Here is a 24842-nt window from a genome sequence, read left to right on the forward strand (position 1 = left end):
TATAAGAAATCTTTTCTTGATTGTAATTCATCATTTTTTTTCTTGTTAAATTGTTGTATACATATTGGTTTTTATTACTTTGAGTCCATTTCATTGACTTACACTAATGTTTATCCAGTGAAGAAAAAAAAAGGAGAAGAAGAAGGACCGGACAGAACAATAAGATTTTAACACAAAGTTCTTGGACCACTAAAGGGAAAAAAAAAGGATAATTTTTCCAAGGCTAAATGCCTGGAAACCTAAAAAGTGCAACTTCTAATCTTAACAAGATTTTTTTCCCCCTCCTAATTCAGTCATTTTCTATTTCCACATGATCTCGTTCTCTCCATACGGCACAACAACAAGCATTTTTGTTACAGTTATGTGCTTTTAACATCCTCCAGTCCAGTCCCCACAATTACAGAAATACCTGAATGTGTGTATTTCATCTAAAAACAGCTATAAAATCTTTCACGCTTCAATTTTTAGAAATGCTCTTAAATGTGCTTGGACCACGACTGGTCATCATGCGAGATATAAGAAAAGTAGGAAATAGTTTTTTCCACACAATTTATATATATATATATATTTATATAATATTAAATATTTCAATTCTCTTGTCATGAATGTAACAGTAGTAAAAACAAATTGACTTCTGTATAAAACCAGTACAATTCTAGGCAGCTGCAGTGGAGAGGAAGTGAAATGTGTATGAAACATGAGGTCAAATTTTGTACCGAAGAAACAAAACCAAAATGGTGCCCTACAGCGACGTGGAAATGAGACCACACCGGGATCCCAGGTCCAGATTCTTAAATAAGCTTAAAGTGGTAATAAATGTGTTTGGCAAATCTGTAGAACAGAATGCATGTCACGTGACGGGGTGTGATGACTGTAGGGGTCTGTGATGGATCTTGTGAAGTGTGAGCTCAGTCCCATTCGATACCGAGGAGGTCGCAGCTGACATCCCACAGCCTCCGAGCGGTTTCATCGCAGCGGCCCTGAGGTGCGACAGAGGCTGGAGCGCAGTCACTGTGAGAAAGAGAATGGATCTATTATTCACTATAAGAAGAATCCTTTCTTTTCATCCAATCAATTAGGGAAATCACAGACTGGGGTTGTACACACACGGATAATTCCAGTTGAAACGCCATTACAAACTGTAGGGTGCCTTTATTTTTGAAAGCCGGTCATGCAATGTAGTGTTTTCTGAAACACACTACCTAAAGTGCTTTCCTGTGATGGAGTGCAGTTCCTCAGCCACTGCGCAGTAGATGGAGGTCTGCGCCCCCTCTTGCGGTGTTTTCAGGAATATGGAGAACAGAGCGAACACCAGAGACATCAGTGTGGAGTGACGCACCAAATCGGACCTCACCGTGCCCGGGTGCACCGAGTTCACCGTCACATTCAAGCCTGGGGAGCAATATATTTTAAAAACCTACCTAAATGGTTCCACTGTGTCATGTCATGATGCCTGGGGTCTCTCATGTACCTGTTAGCTTGCGCGCTAGCTCCCTGGTGAACAACACGTTAGCCAGTTTGCTCTGGCAGTAGGCCAGGCCGCTGTTGTAGCTCCCTTGACTGTGCAGGTCGTGGAATCGGATCCAGCCGAAATAATGCGCCAGAGACGAGATGACGATGATGCGGGACGGCGCGCTGCGCTTCAACACACCGATCAGCAGGAACGTCAACAGGAAGTGACCTAAGAACAAGAAGCACTGATTAGGATCTGTCCTTTTAGAAATGAAATAATTGACCTGTATTTTAATTATAGCCACATATATTTGTTTAATACGTTTCTCATCAGCTGGAAATTTCCCTCACCCAGATGATTGACTCCCAGGTGCATCTCGAAGCCGTCTGCAGTCTTCATGTAAGGACACATCATCACGCCAGCGTTGTTAATCAAGATGTGCAGGTGACTCACCTCTATGTAAAGAGACAATGTAATGAGAGGTTCTAGGGCAAATATCACATTATACATATTAAAGATAACAATTTGTGGAAATTGTATAGACTTGGTCAATAAGTAATGCACTAATTAACTAGTTTGCAAACTCTCTGGCAGAATAAAACTAACTAGAGGCTAGGTGCATTACAGTGTCTGTGTGTGTGTCTGCATATACACCTCGGAGGAATCTCTGTGCAAACGCTCGTATCGAGTAGGTATCCGCCAGGTCGAGTTCTCGCACCTCCACCTGTGCACCACCCACACGTGCGCGTATCTCTGCCGCCGCCTCCTCACCTTTCTCCACATCACGACAGGCCAGAATCACCCGCGCACCTGCACATCCGGACACAGAACACATGAACTGTATTATAATACTTTAACACAATTGTACTTAATAATATACTATGTATATTTGATCAATCATCTATCACTACACCTATAATTATTTACAACAATACTGCAGATAATTCGGTGACGATGTCAGAAGAAGAGTCTGAATTTGCTGTATTTAAAATGTTACATTAAAGCGGCCATATGTAACTTGTGGAGGTAAAATTCTGTTGATCAAAGTTGTGTCTTCAATCCAAGATTCCACAAAAAATCTGAGCGGGCAGGAGAGCAATGCCGTGTTTTAGAGAAAAGGTTCTTTCTACGTTTCGGTGTGAATTAATTGGCTGTATATTAGATGATGTTTTGCGTGTGTGTGTTTCTCACCGCGTGCAGCCAGGTCCATCGCCGTCTCTTTCCCGATCCCTGTGTTCGCTCCTGTAATCAGCGCTGTCTGGCCGTCCAGACGTGCCGTGGACATACACACTCCACCTGACGCATATTTCCTTCACACACACACAGAGTGAGGTTCAGAGCAAAATGTCATGTGTGTATTAGCTGTATATACAGTACATATTAGAGATTTAAGAAATAAAATCCACCCTGAATGACTTCTATATTTTTAAGTAACATGATAAATGTGGGGCAGCATGGTTTAGTGGTTAGCACTGTTGCCTCACAGCAAGAAGGTCCTGGGTTCGAATCCCGGGTTCGAAACAGGCAGGGGCCTTTCTGTGTGGAGTTTGCATGTTTTCCTCGTACCTGCATGGGTTACGCCACTTTCCTCCCACTGCCCAGAAACATATACATTAGGTTGACTGGTAATTCTAAATTGCTTTAAATGTGGCCCTGTGATGGACTGGCAACCTGTCCAGTCCCCTGCCTTTCACCCCATGTGTGCTGGGATAGGCTCCAGCAGATCCCTGTGACCCTAATTAGGAATTAAGTGGGTATAGACAATGGAGGAATGGATGATAAATGTGTATCAGGGTGATTGTTTACATTTTAAAGGTCAAACTCAACCGAAGAATAAGTTTTGCCATGATATTTCTGATTCTGTTTATCTATGAATAAAATTTAATAAATTATCTATTCCTAAATGACCCATAAACTCAATATCACTAGTGTGTCTATATCAGGGATGCTTTGTGTTTGAGAGTTTGTTAGTTAAAAATAAAGACTCACTAGTGTGTGTTTTCTATTGATTACACGGCTGCCTCGTGATCGTACGACCGCACGGATCCTCATCAGCCAATCACGTGGCGTTCTGCATAATTAGTCCCTGCATGCATAATTAACCCCGCCCTCGGAGAGCTCCTATTGGACGACTTCCAAAGCAGCTCATATTTATATTCAGCAGGGGCGGTTACTATGGTGATAATTTCAAGAAAATGACAGTAGAAAGGTGGAATAATAATATAATCAGTGACACGGCTTTTTAAGAGCTGTCGTGTTGCGCGGGTAATAAACATTTAAACATGGGTTTAAATGCAAAAATTTCTGTTTTAGAGACCTGTTCTGGAAAGTGAACGTCTATTCAGGACACCGTTACCCCCCCCCCCACCACATTATAATGCATTTACATACGCTTCTTCGTGCGCGAGCCTTTGATTTCCCGACACTGTGCAATGTTTACAGCAAAATGTCAGATAATAACTGTGCACCTTACCTGATGTGAGGCGACATCAGTCTCAGGATTAACGCCACCACCCCGGAGCCCACCACGACAAGCATCATCATCATCATCATTATTATGGCTAAAATAAAAAGAGAAATGCAGCGAGCGCGCGTGCCGTTCAAACCCGTCCGAACGTGCAGGTATGAATACTGTGATACTGTGCGCTGTTTAACCTCCCACTCACTGAGTACCCAGAGCATCATGGGAGTTGTAGTTTTCCTTTACGGTAGTCAAAATGTAGTCTGGGCTAATCAGATAGCGCCGTCTCATCCGGGTATTCGGAGTTACAGCTAGGAATTAAATGAAACAATTAGTAACAGAATGAAGTTGCAATATACAGCCAAGATACAGCTAGTTAGCGAACAAACGTCAATGTAGCGCGGGTGTTTGTGGGAAGTGTAGTTTATATATATATATATATATATATATATATATATATATATATATATATATATATATATATATATATATATATATATAATATCCTATGATAAATCATATATAGAACCACAAATAGTTTAAAAGTGAGTTAAAACTGAAATACGGATCATGTGATCTGCATCATCTTTTCTGGATTATTTCAAAAGTTCATAAACCAACAGCTACATACCAACTGCTTTGTTTCAGTTAACACGTTTATTTAAAACATCCATACATTTTAATCTACACGCGTTAATATTTTATCAGATCCCATACCAATGGTAAATAAAATAAAATAATCAAAACAAAACTACACAACCCACAATGCATTGCTGTGCGAAAGCCGGCTAACAGTTGCTTAATTATTCTTTTATAAATATAATGTATATTTCTGTATTTTTAAACGTTAAATCATATATAAACCTATTATTTTATATCGAAATTTCTTTGCTAAAGTCTAAACATCGTTAAAAAAACAAATTTCGTATGTTTTAAATGTGTTTAGTTAATAATTTTCTCTCAGGCACGGTATAGGACACCTACACAAATCTAGGAAGAGCACTTCCTCCAGGATGTTGTGATCGGTGCTGCTGTAGAGGAACGGTTGGTTCTGGCTCAGGCTTGTGTTCAGCTGCTTTATCTGATCATTATAAACACACTGCAGGGTTTAAGAGCTTCAGATCCACACAATGTCGTCGGAGGAGTTTGAGAAGCTTCATGAGATGTACAGATCTCTGTATGACGAGCTGAAGCTCACCTCTGACCGAGTGACTCGCTCCCAAGGCGGTAAATATTACATCTCTGAAAGAGAAACATTTATTTCAAAGAGATTTAACGCTTTATAAAGTAAGATGGGAATTATATTTGTTTGTAAACACTTAGCTAGCTCTGTGTCTCCGGCTAAATGTTAGCTACTGTGATTTCAGGGTTTAGGTATGTGCCGATTATAGATTTCGTAATATATTTCGTAAAATATTTTATGTTCATTTTCTTTTTTATGATATCACATTGTTAATCTGTTTATTGATTATTAATCTAATGTTGTGAAAGGTCCGTGAAACACAAGAAACATCCCTCATGGGATCAGTAAAGTATCTATCTATCTGTCTGTCTGAATGTCTGTCTGTCTGTCTACCTACCTGTCTGTCTGTCTGTCTGTCTGTCTGTCTATCTATCTATCTATCTATCTATCTATCTATCTATCTATCTATCTATCTATCTATCTATCTATCTATCTATCTATCAAACCGGTTACTTCCTTTCAGAACAGCAGAACGAACAATACAGACCATCTTTCCCTCAAACCTTAAACTCCTTGAAACCTGCTATACAGCTATACATCTGTTACAAAGCGCTGAAACTGGAGACTCCTTCCCATAAGTGTTGAATAAACGTCTCCTTACTTTGCGACATTGACAATTTCAGGCCTTTTTGTGGAGCTGTACGAGTCGCTGTAAAGGTGCTGTTACTATGGAAACGAACTGGCGAAGTACTCAGAAGTGCTGTTATGAAAAACATTTCTTCCAGACTTAATACAGTGGAATGAATGTGAACTGCAGTAGACTCACTGTCCTGTTACATATCCCATTAGATTTTAATACATATTTATTTTTATTTTTTTTTGCATTTTTATAAATGATTTGTCCTCAGAGGAGAAGAAGAAGCTGACGCGAGGCTTTGATGAGCGTCACGGAGAAGCACAGGAGCTGGTAAGTAATGTTTCCACACACACAATGGGAGCAGTGTTCTCATGCTGGTGTGTCAGTTTATCCTCAGGAGTTCAATTTAGTCACATGACATGGGAAAGAAAATGAACTCAGTAACAGTGTCACTAATGCAAGACTTTTCTCAGTAAAGGAAAAGAATCACTAAAGCACTAATCCCCAGGGATGTCTCCTCTTGTACCATAGAAATTTGATGCATCATAATTTATCTCCATTTACTGTTAATGGAGTGATCTTACTTACATTACAGCAGCTATAACCAGCCATTCCCTCACCAGTCTCTCTTTATTCTCTCTTTTTTTAAATAAAAGATAAAAAAAACCCCACAGCATGTCATGTTACTAACTGCAAAAAAAACAGAGTGACTTCCTGCAGCAACAAAATGCTGACACTGGAGACTCCTTTCATTTCCCTAAACATAGTACAGAAAAAAACACCATAAAAACGAGTATTGTTATGTGGAGTTCCTGTGAATTGGCTGTTGCTATAGAAACGAGAGCGTAACCTGTGGATTAAATGAATAACTTTATGTGGATCTGTGGCAGCAAATAATAGCTGTGATGATTTTACATGACAAGCAACAAATCCAGTAAAATCTTTTGTAGTAATTCTTTGGAGCAAGATAGCAGACATTCCTCCAGTTCTCACTTTCTCACATCTTTGTGAGTGTGTGAAAATGACATGCTTTCTGCATTTTGTATGACATGAGTGGCTAATCTTAGATTCAGACCATTTAAATAGTGACGCTTGTGTTAAATCTGTTGCTATGCCTCTGTACACTCACTAGGGGGCAGCAGAGCATCGTAAAAAAACTGTGTAATGTAAACGTATGCGTTTGCCTTCTCACGTGTCCTCTAACACCCGTCTTTGGTTCATGTTTCTCTCCCAGCTACAGGAGATGGAGCAGGAGCTTCTCAGCGCGCCGTCCGCCTTCAGGAACTCCATGTCCTCCAAAGTGCGTCTGTACCACAGAGACCTGGGGAAGCTGCAGCGCCATGTGCACGCCTCGGACACCGGGTTCGGCTTCCCCTCGAGGACGGTAGACAGTGGGTACGGCATCTACGCCACCGAGAACGAACGCAGCGTGAGTACAAGTGGCCAGACGTTGTCGTTGTAGTCCAGGATGAAAAAAAAAGATGATGAAGCAAACACAGTGTCCAGCAACACGTCTTCATCCTGATTATCCTGTCATCTGTTGGAGCTCATGAGGTGACGCTTTGAGACGCATCAAGACATGAATAGTCTCCATTCCACCATTTATTTGGCTTCAGCCTGATATCAACATATATCCCAGAGTTTATAGGGTTGTCATGATGACGATTGTGTTTTTAAAAAAGAAAACACACAGGAGATTGTTCTAGAGTGAAAAGACAACAATGTGTGTTTATTCTGTTTCTCTAATAAAGCACCTATGTGTGTGTTTCAGACCGAGCAGCAGGCTCAGCGAGCGTTACTGATCCAGGGCTCCGAGTCTCTGAACAACGCCACGGAGAGCATCGCACGCAGCCAGCGCATCGCCGTGGAGAGCGAACACATTGGCACTGACATCATCGAGGAGCTCGGACAGCAGAGAGAGCAGCTGGACCGCACCAGAGACAGAGTGAGACACTGACCATCAACAACATTTACAAACACATCATTCACATCAGCAGCAGTAATAATACTCATATACTGATTTGACAGTATTTATCAATAAATTCTTCTTATTAAATTTAGCATTATTAAATATTATTATATTCATAAATGTTATTATTATTATATACATTATTTTATATTTATATTTATATTTATATTTATATTTATATTATTTAGTAGATAAATGCCTGAAAACATTTTTGTTATATAGATAAATAGCATTATTATTCATATTTATTTATTTTGTTTAATTTATTTTATTTATTTATTCATTTATTTATTTATTTTTATGTATTTATTTGTAGCTGGTTCACACCGGAGAGAATCTGAGCCGCAGCAGAAAGATCTTGCGCACCATGTCTCGCAGGTGAGTTTTACACACACACACACACACACTTAAAGTTATTTATTCCACTGTGAATTACAGTAGGTCAGAAAAGTAATGAAGTAATTGAGGCTGAGGTCTCTGTTTAATAAAACAAACACACACACACACTACCAACCGCTGTGCTCCCACATGGCCTTGTACATTCATGTGAGATTCTGGTCTCCTGACAGAGTGATGACCAACAAGCTGCTGCTGGGGATCATCATCATCATGGAGGTGGCCATACTGGGAGCTGTGGTCTACATCAAGTTCTTCCGGCACTGAGACGGAGCGCTCCGAACACTCTCTGTCTTTCTTTTCTCTGTCCTCTTTCTCACTGGGAAAATGCAGCGAGACGGAGAATCTGGTTCTGGAGCCTTCTGTGTCGCGTCGTTAGTGGAGACTGGGAGGAACTCGCACAGCTTTTTAAGACTTTTAAGACTCTTTTTCTTCTGCACGGATGCAAGTCTGTGACATCAAGCATCCGTGAGGAACATACGAACACTCTTTTGGTAAAGTGATGGATGAGAAGTGGCGTAAAGTGACTGGGACTGATTAGTTAACACTGCAGTAGGAATGACCTTCGACTGACCACTTTAACCTGATTTATTTAATGGAAACACTTTGTATTTGTCTTTCAGGGTAGCATTGGATACAGTATTAAAGCGTCTATGGAAGGGTGTGTCTGCTCCGCTGAGTGATGCAGCTCTTTAATTTTGTGTGTGTGTGCGCTATCAGTAGTTTACTGGTACACTTACTTATCTATATTGGTCCACTGTGACCTGCTGACCACACACACACACACACACACACACACACACATGCCCCGAGCATGACATAGAGTGGGTGTAGCCATATCTTTTATAAACAGGATATTTCAGTTTATTGCAAAACAGCTTTAATTGACAGGTTGCCCATGGCAACAGACCTGGCACACAAGCTTGTTTAAATCTTATTGCTAATTCAGTGCCACCACACCCACATTCCCCAACAACAACATTCTGCTTTAGGCAGACACTGTTTGTTAAGCTAGCATGTCTATGCTGTATATCATAATATTATTACTAATAATTACTACACATGTAATACTTTAAGTCCAGTAAATTATAAAATGTGTCCTGTATCTTTTTCCGGGCAAACCTCCAAGGTGTACCTCACCTAAAAAAAAATTTCTTTAACCTAGAGGATGGCATGTTCGTACAGGTCATAGAGCAGAGACGGCAGTGCGAGTGACCTTACCTCAGGTCATCACAGGGGCCGGGAAATTCACCGCAGAGGAAAGGACAAGGGAAGTACGTCAGTGGTTACAGTGTTGGAATATTAAACAGAAGTATGTGAGGTCAAATCTCAGGACCACTAAGCTGCCCATGCTGGACTCTTGAGCTCTTAACCCTTGAGTGCTCAGTTGTATAAACAAGATCAATGTAAATGCAGGTGAGAAGGACACACAGACAAACAGGACTGATTAGGAAATTAAATCTGAATTTTATTTTGTTACAACAAAAAATAAATCGCTCATAAAAACAAACATTCTCAATCTCAATTTGTCATGGCGACATTAAAGAGGGACAGTAATGTACTTCAGGTCATGTGGGAAGGAAGGTGGAAAATTCACCAATTCCCAAAAAGTCCCTCTTTTTTTTTTTTTATTTAAAAGACAGCCAACAGGAAGGTTATTAAAAATTCAAACTTTTTTGCATAAAATACGTGAACAGTCCATTTCAATCAAGTGTGTTAATATATAGTAGAGACACGCCTTCAGTCCTAGTTAGCGCCAGTCATGTTGCTATATGCTATGCTGTGTGTGCGTTTTATTTGTGAGGGGGACACCCTCCCTCTCTTCCTCACTCCCTCTCTTCTCTCTTAAAGCTCTTGTAGTTTGTTCTCTTTGAAAGGTTTAAACTCACAGTCTCTGTCTGGTGAACTTTATAAATTTTGGAATGCTGAGCAGGTTTGCGTTTCGCTCCGAGTCCTGGTGGTTCTACAGGCCCAGTTGTTTGGTGTCCTGCAGCTCACGAGTCTGACCCAGAGACGAAGCGATGACGTCCACAGCGAGACCGGCGGTGGCCTCAACCGCCTCAGAGCTCGCACCCAGCGTCGGGTTCACCTCCACCAGATCCATCGCAGACAGCAGACCTACAGAAGAACCGGGAAAAAATATTTCGTTTGAACTAATTGTGTATATTTAATGCATTTACTATTCATATGTTAAATATATCCGTGGTCTTTTAATAAGCTCCTTTATGTGCAAATCTGTCTTGGTATATACTTGTGTGTGTGTGTGTGTGTGTGTATGTGTGTGTTACCTGTGTTATGGATCTCCTCTGTGATGTAGATTCCCTCTCTGTAGGTCAGTCCTCCGTTCACCGGAGTTCCTGTAGCCGGAGCGAGAGTGGGATCGAAGGCGTCGATATCGAAGCTCAGGTGGATGGGCCGCTGCTTCCTATCAGAGGGAATTTGAGGTATTTTAGTTTCACAAGGATGGTCTACATAAACTGTCAAGCCAAGCATTGCTAGGCTAAAAACAAGCTAACGTTAGCGGACAGCTTTTCTCTGTATGGTCAGTAAAACGGATAAAATCACTCGCCTTCAGTAACCAAACCAGCTAATCATAGAGTAGAAGCTAATTTTTTTTAAATTAAGAAATAAAATTTCTTCACACATACCTCATGTCAAATTCTTGATGTTAAAATGCTAACAGCTAGATACACTATTCTGTGTTTCTTTGTAACAGCAAATAACAGAACAAAATAGTTGAATGTTAATAGCTAGCAAACAAGCTTAACCAACCAGGACACTGTTCTGATATTGAGTTTAAATGCTAACAGCTAGATATTTAGCCACTACATAGGTAGATTAGCTTTCTAGCTAGGAGACAGGGACATCAATTTAACTATAGCTAGCGTTAAAGTGTGTCTTTTATTTTGATCCTTATTGTCCAACATTAGCTAGCTGGACAATAGCAATAGAGATGTGAGAAAGCATCGCAGGACCTGACGGACAGACTGACGAGCATCTTATACACCCGGAAGTACTGTGTGTAATTTTGTGCACCTTGCCAGCAGATGATCCAGCGTCACTTCCATAACCCTCTGCATTCCCATTCTGTCAATATCCCTCATGGTGAAGCACTGGATGCCCAGGTTCTTCAGAATAACGCTGAACGAAAAACAGAAATGTGTCACGACATATTAAAAATGAATGAAAGGGGGAAAAAAACAGTTTGCAGCCTCTGTGCCAGATCTGCCTCAGGACCTGCTGTAAAAGTGTTATTAAAGCAGTTTATTAACTTTACATATCCTAGTGCGAAGGCAGACATTCCTTTCACAGCATGTCTGTTGAAGCATCTGAACTGCAGCTGGAAACCGGTCTGAGCAGGTAGGATGGGATTATTCGTGCTTATCTTGTCTTCGAGACTTGATAAAATAATGGATACATTAGTGTTGCCGTGACTGACAGCAGAGAGAGTAACAAGATCCCGTCCACTTAGAGAGCATGGCCTCTTGGACAATGCAATTCAAGACCTTTTTTTTGACCATGTGCCTTGAGTAACTCTTGAGCAATGTATCTCATAGGCTTTTGTCTTGATTTTATCAGTTCTCCAAGTGAGAGGTAGGTGGTTTCCAGTGAAATTAGCATTATAAAAAAAGCAGAACAAATCTCTGGTTGAAATTGACCGCAGAACACATGATACTTACTGCTCGCCCGGGTCCACGTCTCTCAGGCCGATATAAACCAAATCTCTAGCTGTGAGAAATGGTTTCATCCAGAGGAATCCAGGTACCGCTGGCATCTATGTGAAAAAAACATGAAGGATGAGATGGAAATGGATGTAACCTTTTAAGTGGACAGACGTTTGTGTAAGTACTGCATAGTTCATGACCTTCCTTCATCTCAGAACATTGTTTTCAGACAGGAAGCTTTCGAGAGCTTTTGGAAGATTATTTCAGATGCTTTGTGATCCAAACGTGTGGTAAACCCTTGATTAAGCTGCTCAGCCCTGGAGGCTGTGCTTAAGCTCAACAAAGTTCTGGGATCAAAGCCAAGGAAGGGTTTTTTTTTAAAGCTTGAAGCATTGATTATATATATATATATATATATATATATATATATATATATATATATATATATATATATATATAATATATATAATATATATTATATATATATATATATATATATATATATATATATATTATATATATATATATATATATATATATATATATACATATATATATATATATATATATATATATATATCTCCGGTGCCTCACCTTGTCCTGCAGCTCTTTCAGCATGAATGCGACTGGCTGGCCGTGGAGGTTTCCCGACGGCGAGGTCATGGGGGTGTTGATATCCGCGTGGGCGTCGACCCAAATCAGACAAAGATCTGGGCGCTGCAGGGCGTGGCCTGCAACCGAGCCAATGGCCAGGCTGCAAAAGTATGAGGCAGGTACGTTAGCAATGTTTTCATACTGGAAAGAATTATGGATGAGGATTAAAGGAGTTGAAACAGTGAAAGACGCAGAAGACAATAGAGGATGTCACGCACACTGAAGAGAATCCTTTTAAACAAATCTCCACTGCTGATGCCGTCACGCAAAGCCACTTTCAGACAGAACGTCAGGGAAACCTTTTACTGAACTTATTAAAGTATAGCATTAGGATTTCTAATGACAACCTGAAGAAACATAACCATTGAACTGCTACTTTTGTAAAACTAAAAGAAAAGCTTTGTCCTTTTCTCTATGTAGTAAAGATAGGGATGTGGTTAAGTGGCGAGAAGATGAGGTCAGCAACTGTAATTTGCTTTGTAAGGTCACAAGTTCATGATTATCATTACAAAACCTAAATGTACAGCTGAAAGTCACCGATTTCAAGAGGTCCTTCTAAATGGTATGACTATGAGCTGTCTGCTGCTTCCTGTGACATGTTGATGTGATTTTTGTTCCTTTATTGCTTCATGTGGTTACAGACCTCAGTGTTGCAAGGCATTCTGTAACAAAACAAACTGAAATTTTTTTTTTAAAGAGCACTTGTCATGAAGAGCATCGATCCTGCACGTTTCTATCTCTAATGCAGTGACCTGGACTCCGCTGTAAATAAGCTGATGAGCTGAACCAGGTGTGTTAGACCAGGGCTAGGAACCTGTGGTGTAACCAATCTAGATTCCAGTGAGATTTGTTGTTATTATCGTCGGCTGTTAAGGACGGTACCTGTGATCTCCTCCTAGCATGAGAGCCGTATGCCCCGCCCCAACCGCTCTGCTCATGGCGTCGGACAACATCTGATTGGCTCGGCCAACTGTACGTGGGAAGGGAACGTTCATGAATCGGTCGTCCTCCTCCAGGTGCTCAAAATTCAGGTCTCCGAAATCGTGCACGGCTTTTTCTGGAGAGATAGAAAAAAAGTGAGTTAGAGAGAGAGAGAAAGCAAGAGATAGAGAGAGATGTGCATGAGACGTACAGTGCAGTGCTCAGCGTAGTTTGTAGTAAGCATTTATTTTCAGCACCAGCTTATCACTCACTGAGTCCTTGAGCTATTTTAAAATGAAATCCCTTCCCCTGAACACCACTTCTGACCCAGCACATGCTGCTCTCCCAGCCCTCCTCGCTGGCATCCGGAGAACTGTTATTCGAGCTTGTTTTCTGGGGACTGCCTGCCTTTGCATTTTCCACCCACCCCGTTTTTCTCATAATGCACTGCTCAGGTTCATCTGGAAGTGAATCAACTACCTGCCAAGTGTTAACGAGTGGAACAGGACCGAGGTAAACAGCCCAGTGATAGCTCAGGGCTTGGGTTGTGTGTTGGTGTGTGTTGTGTATGTGTTGGTGTGTACAGAGCGGGATGTGTGAAGAAACCCATCGTTTCGAATGCAGGTTAAATGTGTTCGAGTGCAGGGTTCATATTACTCGTCAAATCTGAGCTGACACACCCCCCTCCCGCCGACACCTTCCTTTTACAACTGGACAGGAATAGACTTGGATGCCAGAGTCCTGCTTAAGGCATTGAAATGAGTGACGGGAACACTCTTGCTTTTTTAAATTGTGATTTTGGAGGGATTGGACATGTATGGACCTGGTTCATGATGCTTAAAGTCAACATCAGACATGAAATCACAGTCATGCCTAATGACTAACCATAACGTCTGCTCAGACTGATAAGGTCATTCTAATTCCCCCAGCTGAACTTGTTTATATTCACAATATTTTCCTTGCTTAGCTATAATTGTTTGCAGTGAAAATAGTTGTGTTTTACAGAACATATAAAAATAGACGTTTGGATCCTTGAAGGTTTTGGCTACCTGTGCGTATTTGTCACAAGTATTGTAAACAGATCAAATACACACGTATTGTAAACAGATCAAATACACACGTATTGTAAACAGATCGAATACACACGTATTGTAAACAGATCGAATACACACGTATTGTAAACAGATCGAATACACACGTATTGTAAACAGATCGAATACACACGTATTGTAAACAGATCGAATACACACGTATTGTAAACAGATCGAATACACGCGTATTGTAAACAGATCGAATACACGCGTATTGTAAACAGATCGAATACACGCGTATTGTAAACAGATCGAATACACACGTATTGTAAACAGATCAAATACACACGTATTGTAAACAGATCGAATACACACGTATTGTAAACAGATCAAATACACACGTATTGTAAACAGATCGAATACACACGTATTGTAAACAGATCGAATACACACGTATTGTAAACAGATCGAATACACACGTATTGTAAACAGATCGAATACACACACTATTACAAGCTGTGCCGTTTCATTGGCAAGCTTCCGCTTCATGTTGGATAAAGTCACGGTGTTGTGCAATAATAACAGGCCACTCAGGTCCCTTTAAACAGAGCCTAATCCAGCTCATGCCAAAATGGAAAAAAGCAGCTCACGCTTAAGATAGCCTGCACTATTGGGTTACGGGCACGACGCAATGTTTATCTGTTTCCCAGCTGACTAGATGACTGCTCAGACACGGGCTATAGTGACTTGCACATTCCACGGGTGGAACCTGGGAACTTGATGAAGTGCCGCTGTGGGTCGTTCTACCACAAACATGGAAACACTTTGTATTCAAAACCGTAATTTAAGATCTGATTTAAATTGGATCTCGAACGTATAGTTTTCTTGATGTAAATTTAGCCAGGATGGTAATTACTTGGCTAAAATCGAGGGCCGGAATGCGAATGTTTCCCTAATTCAGAATGACTCACGGCAGGAAGCCGTACAGTGCGAAAACATCGTTTAAAATTGACCTTGGAAAACATTAAAGCATGAATGTGCTTCTCGGCTCCGATTACACAAAATAATATGTTGGAAGGTCCAAACAGCCTTAAGCTGTTTTCATGATTTGTCATGTAGAAGGAACGATGTAAACCAAGAAAGAGGAATTAGGGCGTGTTTTGTGTTATTTATCTGAACTAATCAGTTCCAGCTGTATCCAGAAAGGAGTTGCCTGGAGCATTAGTTCCATGATGAAGCTATTAAAACCAGTGTGTTGCAAATAAATGGAAATGTGCAATGGAGTCTGGCTCAGATATGGAGATAAACAAGTATGGAGTTCAGGGATAGTTAAAGTTTTCCCTGCACTCATCTACAGTATTCTCGACAGGGAACAAGTGTTTGTTCCTTTAGTTAGAGAATGTAGACCCATGGTTCTTGAACATTTTCATGAACTAACAATGGAGTGCTGTTCTAGCAGGAAAAGGACCATCCCAGCTACACCTTCTGTACTTTCATGGTCCATCTTTTAACCTAAATATGTGCAGATAGTGTATATAGTCTGTATCGGGGTGCCCAGGCTTAAGAGAAAAGGTGGCAGGTGTTCGTTCCAGCCTTGCAGCAGCCATACCCACGTCGATTGATGAACTAATAAATCATGTGTGTCTGATCATGATCGGAATGAAAACCTGACCTCACACCAGCCCTTTGCAGATGAGCTCAGACATGCCTGCTCTATAAAGTCCTATACAGACTATAGTATGGTCTTAAAACACTTCCACACCTGTTTGTTTGCTCTTTGTTTGTTTGGTTCACAAACTCTAAAAAGGGTTCTGGTCGCAAAAAGCCCTCGTCCTATGGAATATGATGTAGGCTACTTGATTGAGGATCACATTTGAGGATTTATAGGATGGGTGTGACTTTTTGCATCGTTTGTATCTTAAAGAGCTCCAAACATTACAACACGCGTGACGTCACGACCGCTACACACCTCTTCCTGAACAAATCGCCCAAAACCTGAGCAAACAGATCGAAACCACCCGATCTGGCAACCGCGCTATGACGCAGACAGACACACACTATATATATATAGAAAGAAAGAAAGTGAAAGCTTTTCAAATACAAAATGTTATCATCAACATCAACATCATCATCATCATCATTATTATTATTATTATTATTATTATTATTATTATCATCATCATTATTTTTGGATTAACTCCAGTTTGCACAAGAAGAAAAAAAGGGCTCGAAACAGGTGTAAAAAAACCGTGCTGGTGTTTGTATTTGTAGCCGGGCATCACACTAGGTTTGGCTTTATTTGCCTGTCTAAATTTCTAAAAATTAAATTTAATGAAAAGAACAGAAAAGAACCCCCAATCTGCCCCAATCACCCTCCCTCCTGTAGTGCAGGAATAACAGGAAATGACAATGACGCATCATTCGTCTACGCGCCATCTCTAACACATCATCAAGTTTTAAACGAAATGCAAACTCTTCGGTTTGGTCGATTAAAATGATCTTAATAACCTCCCCTGGAACCATGTAGCATTTTTGGGACTCACCCAAGCTGGTGAGTCTCTCCACCAATCCGGCGTCTCTGATGGCTTTGGGTCCGAGCTCCACTCCTCTCCTTTTCTGAAGGACACAAATTCCACAAATTCATCACCATTTTCATGGCATCACGCTGCGAGACTTCACCTATAGACACGTCCTTCTTTACCTGTCCTTTAGAGAACGGAGCTCCGACAATAGCCACGGAGAGATGAGCACGGCTTTGGGGGCAGCACGAGCTCAGCGCCGACCGGAGCAAGCGCGACATCGGCCCTCTCACTGCCATACCGGGGTAATTACTGGCGCGGGAAGAAATTAATTTAAAATAAAAATAAATTCACAGACAGAACGCAGAGGTCTGGTCTATAATCCTCTTCAGTCTCTCGAGTTGATACTGAAACTGTGAAACTAAGTAACGCCTCCTTGTCTCTTCTAGACGGATCACCCAAGCTTAATTCATATTCATGAAGCTCGCGCTTTGTTGTGTAAAATTCTCCGATCTACACACACACACACAGAAGTGCGCGCGAGCGAGCGGATACACGAACACAAAGAAGGAAAAAAATCGATACTGGAACCGATCCTTTACGCACCAGAAACTGGAGTTAAATATTACATCGCGTTTTCCCCGCCGCGTTTTTATAGCTTCCCGGTGAGACAGCAAGACGCGTCTTCGCTTCGACCAATCAGAAGCCTCGACCGCGTGGGTTTGTTCCAAAAGTGGGCGTGACTTGGTCCGCATAGCGGCGTCGGAAATTTCCGCTCCAGCGCAGTCTTCTGGGTTTACGTCGGGTCGATCGGGACACACACACACCCCGACACGCACACAGCACAGTCTTGTCCCCTTTCTGTGGGGTGCTGCCAGATTTCGGGTCCTTTTTGTGGCTTGTTTGAGAAAATCTGCTTAAATGCGTGCAGTGACCTAAAATACTCTAAAGTGAAAGTTCAGAAACTTTGTTGTGTGCAGGAGTCGCCTAAATATAGGTCCACTTCTGAGACTCCACTGTCCTTATATGAGGACATAATCTAATGTTGCCAGATTATACTTTTTTATTTTATTTTAAAGTGAAGTGGAATAAGTGACCCCATCTTGATTAGCCACCAGAAGCAGAACATTTAGGCAACATGATTTCGGTTCCTGTTACACTGTATTTTGCTGTATCTGCATTATTCATGTGTGATGAAATCATTTCCTCCATTTGTGCATGAGTGTCAATGTCAGTAAGAGTTCGTGACCTGAAAAGTCAGATGTTAAGAAAAGTGTGTGATATGACACTGTATGGTCAGTTTGTTTACGTGCATGAGACGATAGTAAATAAGAATAAAAAAATAAGACTAACAGCAATCTTTCATTCGTAAAAATAGGAGAATGTGAAGAAAGCAGACGAGGACAGCATCACAGTATCTGATGCAACGATGCCCTTCAAATGCATCATGACGGGAACAGCATTGCTTCACTGCTGACCGAGTTGCCAGATCGCGGTTTTATTTCCCCTTTCCCAGAATTGTGCAGAAAATAACACGCTTTCCCGTACCACCTTAACCGAGGTTGATTTATAGCACAGTGATTTACCAGCTACTCATCAGATGAAGGTATTTTATTTTCTCTCCCTGATAGTGTTTGTCTTGTTCATGCGGGATCTAAAGCCACTGGAGGAGATCTGGCGCCCTCATGTGCGCTCAGGTCATTAAGGATTTCTGAGATTGAGGTAAATACAGGTGCATCTAAAAAAATTAGAATATCAAGGAAACATTCCCCCCCCCCCATTTATTTCAAACATAGAACCTTTCATATATTTTAGGTTTATTACACATGAAAGGTATCTAAAAAATATTAGATACTCAAAGAAGTGAAATTTCTAATACAATAAAGTCAAACTTCTGAGTATGTTCATTTTAATGATACTTAATATTTGGTTGGATCTCCTTTTGCACAAATCAGCAGCTGGGAAGTGCGATGCTGTGAGTGAACGGAAAGTCACGTGCACGCTGGCTGCAGAACTCTTTCACTTTGTATGAAGCAATCCCAAATGTCAAAACAAAACCGAAAGGTAGAGATGAAATAGAGAAAAAAATGTACTCTCAGAAATAAAGCCACCAAATTGTATTTTTCTTTTTCTTTTGTGGCTTTAGTGTATATCTTTTACCTGAGAAGGTGAGAAGGTACCTGTCATTAGCTTTCAAGTCTCCTAAACTTAAAAAGGACAAGAAGGTACGGAGGATAAAGGTTTTAGGATGCATCCAGTGTACAGCACAGTCTTGTCCCCTTTCTGTGGGGTGCTGCCAGATTTCGGGTCCTTTTTGTGGCTTGTTTGAGAAAATCTGCTTAAATGTGTGCAGTGACCTAAAATACTCTAAAGTGATCCAGAAACTTTGTTGTGTGCAGGAGTCGCCTAAATATAGGTCCACTTCTGAGACTCCACTGTCCTTATATGAGGACATAATCTAATGTTGCTAGATTATACTTTTTGGGCTCTTCTGTTGGCTTGTATTGAGCTAAAATGTTTACATTTCTAAACAAAAAAACCCCAAGTGTTCTGGAAAATTCTAAACTCTCACCTTTACCTTTAAAAACTCTACAGTAAAATACATCAGTGGACTGGAATTGGCTTTAAGTGTGAAGCTTGTAGAAAAAAGACTTCACGATAAAATTCTCTTTTTGTACAAAGGTGTATAAGTTTATCCTCCACTGAACTAATACACTCTCGTCACACTGAGGTGCCTCCGTTTAATTACTTACATTAATATTTATTTTACTTAATCATTTAATTACTTAATATTTAGCCTTTAATATTTCTTTCACCTGGAAATGTGAATAGAGTGTACCTTTATTTATTTATATATATATATATATATATTAGTTAAAAAGTAGGGATGTCCAATAGTGCAAGCAGAAACAGGAAAAAAATAAAATAAAATAAAAAATAAAAAGAAAGAATTCACTGCACTTTTGGCAAACTTCTGAACTTCATTTTTTGGATGGGTGGGGACTCTTCTGAGAATCACAGTATCTGATGCAATAATGTCCTGATGCCCCTGAATGCCTCATCACGAGCTAGCACGGCTTCAATGACCTTAGAATTGCCAGATAGTGGCTTTTTCATTCTTTTAATTTTTTGTATTATTTTTATTTTCTCAGAGAGAGAAAGACAGAGAGGGGGTGTGTGTGCTTGAATGTGTGTAGTGACCACAACACACTCTAAAAGGATCCTGAACCTTTATCATGTGCAGGCAGGAATCTTCATCTGAGACTCCACTGTCCTTATGTGAGGACATCATCCAAGTGTTGCTGCCTTTTAAACGTCAATATAGTGGACCTTCAGACGAAAAGATCATTGGAGCAAAGACATGTGCATGTTAAAGCAAAGGAGAAGCACACCACATGATGGGGAAAGTTATTTTAAAGTGAAGTGGAATAAGTGACCCCATCTTCATTAGCCACCAGAAGCAGAACATTTAGGCAACATGATTTCGGTTCCTGTTACACTGTGTATTTTGCTGTATCTGCATTATTCATGTGTGATGAAATCATTTTCTCCATTTGTGCATGAGTGTCAATGTCAGTAAGAGTTCGTGACCTGAAAAGTCAGATGTTAAGAAAAGTGTGTGATATGACACTGTATGGTCAGTTTGTTTACGTGCATGAGACGATAGTAAATAAGAATAAAAAAATAAGACTAACAGCAATCTTTCATTCGTAAAAATAGGAGAATGTGAAGAAAGCAGACGAGGACAGCATCACAGTATCTGATGCAGCGATGCCCTTCAAATGCATCATGACGGGAACAGCATTGCTTCACTGCTGACCGAGTTGCCAGATCGCGGTTTTATTTCCCCTTTCGCAGAATTGTGCAGAAAATAACACGCTTTCCCGTACCACCTTAACCGAGGTTGATTTATAGCACAGTGATTTACCAGCTACTCATCAGATGAAGGTATTTTATTTTCTCTCCCTGATAGTGTTTGTCTTGTTCATGCGGGATCTAAAGCCACTGGAGGAGATCTGGCGCCCTCATGTGCGCTCAGGTCATTAAGGATTTCTGAGATTGAGGTAAATACAGGTGCATCTAAAAAAAATTAGAATATCAAGGAAACACCCCCCCCAATTTATTTCAAACATAGAACCTTTCATATATTTTAGGTTTATTACACATGAAAGGTATCTAAAAAATATTAGATACTCAAAGAAGTGAAATTTCTAATACAAAAAAGTCAAACTTCTGAGTAAAGTATGTTCATTTTAATGATACTTAATATTTGGTTGGATCTCCTTTTGCACAAATCAGCAGCTGGGAAGTGCGATGCTGTGAGTGAACGGAAAGTCACGTGCACGCTGGCTGCAGAACTCTTTCACTTTGTATGAAGCAATCCCAAATGTCAAAACAAAACCGAAAGGTAGAGATGAAATAGAGAAAAAAATGTACTCTCAGAAATAAAGCCACCAAATTGTATTTTTCTTTTTCTTTTGTGGCTTTAGTGTATATCTTTTACCTGAGAAGGTGAGAAGGTACCTGTCATTAGCTTTCAAGTCTCCTAACCTTAAAAAGGACAAGAAGGTACGGAGGATAAAGGTTTTAGGATGCATCCAGTGTACAGCACAGTCTTGTCCCCTTTCTGTGGGGTGCTGCCAGATTTCGTGTCCTTTTTGTGGCTTGTTTGAGAAACTCTGCTTAAATGTGTGCAGTGACCTAAAATACTCTAAAGTGATCCAGAAACTTTGTTGTGTGCAGGAGTCGCCTAAATATAGGTCCACTTCTGAGACTCCACTGTCCTTATATGAGGACATAATCTAATGTTGCCAGATTATACTTTTTGGCTTCTTCTGTTGGCTTGTATTGAGCTAAAATGTTTACATTTCTAAACAAAAAAACCCCAAGTGTTCTGGAAAATTCTAAACTCTCACCTTTACCTTTAAAAACTCTACAGTAAAATACATCAGTGGACTGGAATTGGCTTTAAGTGTGAAGCTTGTAGAAAAAAGACTTCACGATAAAATTCTCTTTTTGTACAAAGGTGTATAAGTTTATCCTCCACTGAACTAATACACTCTCGTCACACTGAGGTGCCTCCGTTTAATTACTTACATTAATATTTATTTTACTTAATCATTTAATTACTTAATATTTAGCCTTTAATATTTCTTTCACCTGGAAATGTGAATAGAGTGTACCTCTATTCACATTACAATATATATAAATATATATATATATATATATATATATATATATATATATATATACACACATACATAATTTAATTACTTAATGTGAATAGAGTGTACCTTTATTTATATATATATATATATATATAAATAAATTAGTTAAAAAGTAGGGATGTCCAATAGTGCAAGCAGAAACAGGAAAAAAATAAAATAAAATAAAATAAATAAAAAGAAAGAATTCACTGCACTTTTGGCAAACTTCTGAACTTCATTTTTTGGATGGGTGGGGACTCTTCTGAGAATCACAGTATCTGATGCAATAATGTCCTGATGCCCCTGAATGCCTCATCACGAGCTAGCACGGCTTCAATGACCTTAGAATTGCCAGATAGTGGCTTTTTCATTCTTTTAATTTTTTGTTTTATTTTTATTTTCTCAGAGAGAGAAAGACAGAGAGGGGGTGTGTGTGCTTGAATGTGTGTAGTGACCACAACACACTCTAAAAGGATCCTGAACCTTTCTCATGTGCAGGCAGGAATCTTCATCTGAGACTCCACTGTCCTTATGTGAGGACATCATCCAAGTGTTGCTGCCTTTTAAACGTCAATATCGTGGACCTTCAGACGAAAAGATCATTGGAGCAAAGACATGTGCATGTTAAAGCAAAGGAGAAGCACACCACATGATGGGGAAAGTTATTTTAAAGTGAAGTGGAATAAGTGACCCCAACTTGATTAGCCACCAGAAGCAGAACATTTAGGCAACATGATTTCGGTTCCTGTTACACTGTGTATTTTGCTGTATCTGCATTATTCATGTGTGATGAAATCATTTTCTCCATTTGTGCATGAGTGTCAATGTCAGTAAGAGTTCGTGACCTGAAAAGTCAGATGTTAAGAAAAGTGTGTGATATGACACTGTATGGTCAGTTTGTTTACGTGCATGAGACGATAGTAAATAAGAATAAAAAAAATAAGACTAACAGCAATCTTTCATTCGTAAAAATAGGAGAATGTGAAGAAAGCAGACGAGGACAGCATCACAGTATCTGATGCAGCGATGCCCTTCAAATGCATCATGACGGGAACAGCATTGCTTCACTGCTGACCGAGTTGCCAGATCGCGGTTTTATTTCCCCTTTCCCAGAATTGTGCAGAAAATAACACGCTTTCCCGTACCACCTTAACCGAGGTTGATTTATAGCACAGTGATTTACCAGCTACTCATCAGATGAAGGTATTTTATTTTCTCTCCCTGATAGTGTTTGTCTTGTTCATGCGGGATCTAAAGCCACTGGAGGAGATCTGGCGCCCTCATGTGCGCTCAGGTCATTAAGGATTTCTGAGATTGAGGTAAATACAGGTGCATCTAAAAAAAATTAGAATATCAAGGAAACATTCCCCCCCCCCAATTTATTTCAAACATGGAACCTTTCATATATTTTAGGTTTATTACACATGAAAGGTATCTAAAAAATATTAGATACTCAAAGAAGTGAAATTTCTAATACAAAAAAGTCAAACTTCTGAGTAAAGTATATTCATTTTAATGATACTTAATATTTGGTTGGATCTCCTTTTGCACAAATCAGCAGCTGGGAAGTGCGATGCTGTGAGTGAACGGAAAGTCACGTGCACGCTGGCTGCAGAACTCTTTCACTTTGTATGAAGCAATCCCAAATGTCAAAACAAAACCGAAAGGTAGAGATGAAATAGAGAAAAAAATGTACTCTCAGAAATAAAGCCACCAAATTGTATTTTTCTTTTTCTTTTGTGGCTTTAGTGTATATCTTTTACCTGAGAAGGTGAGAAGGTACCTGTCATTAGCTTTCAAGTCTCCTAACCTTAAAAAGGACAAGAAGGTACGGAGGATAAAGGTTTTAGGATGCATCCAGTGTACAGAGAACTTTTTAATGCATGTGTAGAAATGTATTAAATTTATTTTGATGAAGAGATGCCTTTCTGTGTGGAGTTTCCTCCCACAGTCCAAAAACATGTACATTGATTGGTAATTCTAAATTGCCCATAGGAGTGAGTGTGAGTGTGTGTGGTTGTCTGTCTATATGTGTGGCCCTGTAATGGACTGGCGTTCTGTCCAGGGTGTACCCCTGCCTGTGTGCTGGGATAGGCACCCAATGTGTGCTGGGATAGGTTCCAGCAGATCCCTGTGACCCTGATTAGGAATAAAGCGGGTATAGAAAATCACACATCAGCAATGAAAGTATTTTTCACTGTGTTTGAAAGTGTAATAAAAAGCATGTTTCTATTCACACAGTTAAATTCATGTTAATAGTATTCCAGAAAAAGGCATGTTAAAGATTTGAGTTTATTAGACAGATCTGAGTGATTATCTAAGCGCTGAAATTATGGAAAATTGCGCATTCAAGTACAATTTTAAAACTGAAAATGTTTTGGACACTTCTCTAATTTGTTAGAAACTGTGACAGAAGGCAGCTGGTCAGCTGTTATTTTACTTCCATGCCTGGCTGCTGTTTAATACTTCTACTTCTACTACTTCTATTTCTACTACTATTATTATCTACTACTTCTACTATAACTATTATTAATAATATTTCATAATCGGATATATGTGGAATAAGGAATTCTGCTTATTATCCTTATTGTATTCTATTGTTGTTTATTTTTATTCTAATTTTATTTTGATATTATATAATGATCGTCTATTTTAGATTATATTTTGTATCATATTCTTTTACATTCTTCTTTTCTTCTAGTCTATTTGTTATATCTTATATTCTAGTTTGACATTTTTATCTCAT

The 24842-nt window shown here is 39.8% G+C and overlaps 3 protein-coding genes across 3 annotated transcripts; 1 reads left to right on the forward strand and 2 right to left on the reverse strand.

The window, feature by feature from the left end:
* Positions 1 to 16: 16 nt before the first annotated feature.
* Positions 17 to 4131, reverse strand: rdh12 (retinol dehydrogenase 12). Its single transcript, XM_058382647.1, has 7 exons — positions 3927 to 4131; positions 2645 to 2763; positions 2108 to 2263; positions 1804 to 1908; positions 1472 to 1681; positions 1203 to 1392; positions 17 to 1011 (listed from the first exon to the last, which is right to left on the reverse strand). Exons 1-7 carry the CDS (start codon positions 4004 to 4006, stop codon positions 909 to 911), a joined length of 963 nt encoding a protein of 320 aa, XP_058238630.1. The 5' UTR covers positions 4007 to 4131; the 3' UTR covers positions 17 to 908.
* Positions 4132 to 4911: 780 nt separating this feature from the next.
* On the forward strand, positions 4912 to 8763 carry vti1b (vesicle transport through interaction with t-SNAREs 1B). Its single transcript, XM_058382682.1, has 6 exons — positions 4912 to 5141; positions 6006 to 6064; positions 6969 to 7163; positions 7506 to 7679; positions 8020 to 8081; positions 8273 to 8763. The coding sequence occupies exons 1-6, from the start codon at positions 5045 to 5047 to the stop codon at positions 8364 to 8366; spliced, it is 681 nt and encodes a 226-aa protein (XP_058238665.1). The 5' UTR covers positions 4912 to 5044; the 3' UTR covers positions 8367 to 8763.
* A 780-nt stretch (positions 8764 to 9543) lies between these two features.
* arg2 (arginase 2) lies at positions 9544 to 17519 on the reverse strand. Its single transcript, XM_058382668.1, has 8 exons — positions 17072 to 17519; positions 16914 to 16986; positions 13301 to 13475; positions 12359 to 12518; positions 11780 to 11874; positions 11136 to 11240; positions 10388 to 10524; positions 9544 to 10217 (listed from the first exon to the last, which is right to left on the reverse strand). Exons 1-8 carry the CDS (start codon positions 17186 to 17188, stop codon positions 10063 to 10065), a joined length of 1017 nt encoding a protein of 338 aa, XP_058238651.1. The 5' UTR covers positions 17189 to 17519; the 3' UTR covers positions 9544 to 10062.
* Positions 17520 to 24842: the final 7323 nt, after the last annotated feature.

The sequence above is a fragment of the Hemibagrus wyckioides genome, linkage group LG03, assembly GCF_019097595.1.
Source record: "Hemibagrus wyckioides isolate EC202008001 linkage group LG03, SWU_Hwy_1.0, whole genome shotgun sequence".
Taxonomy (NCBI): domain Eukaryota; kingdom Metazoa; phylum Chordata; class Actinopteri; order Siluriformes; family Bagridae; genus Hemibagrus; species Hemibagrus wyckioides.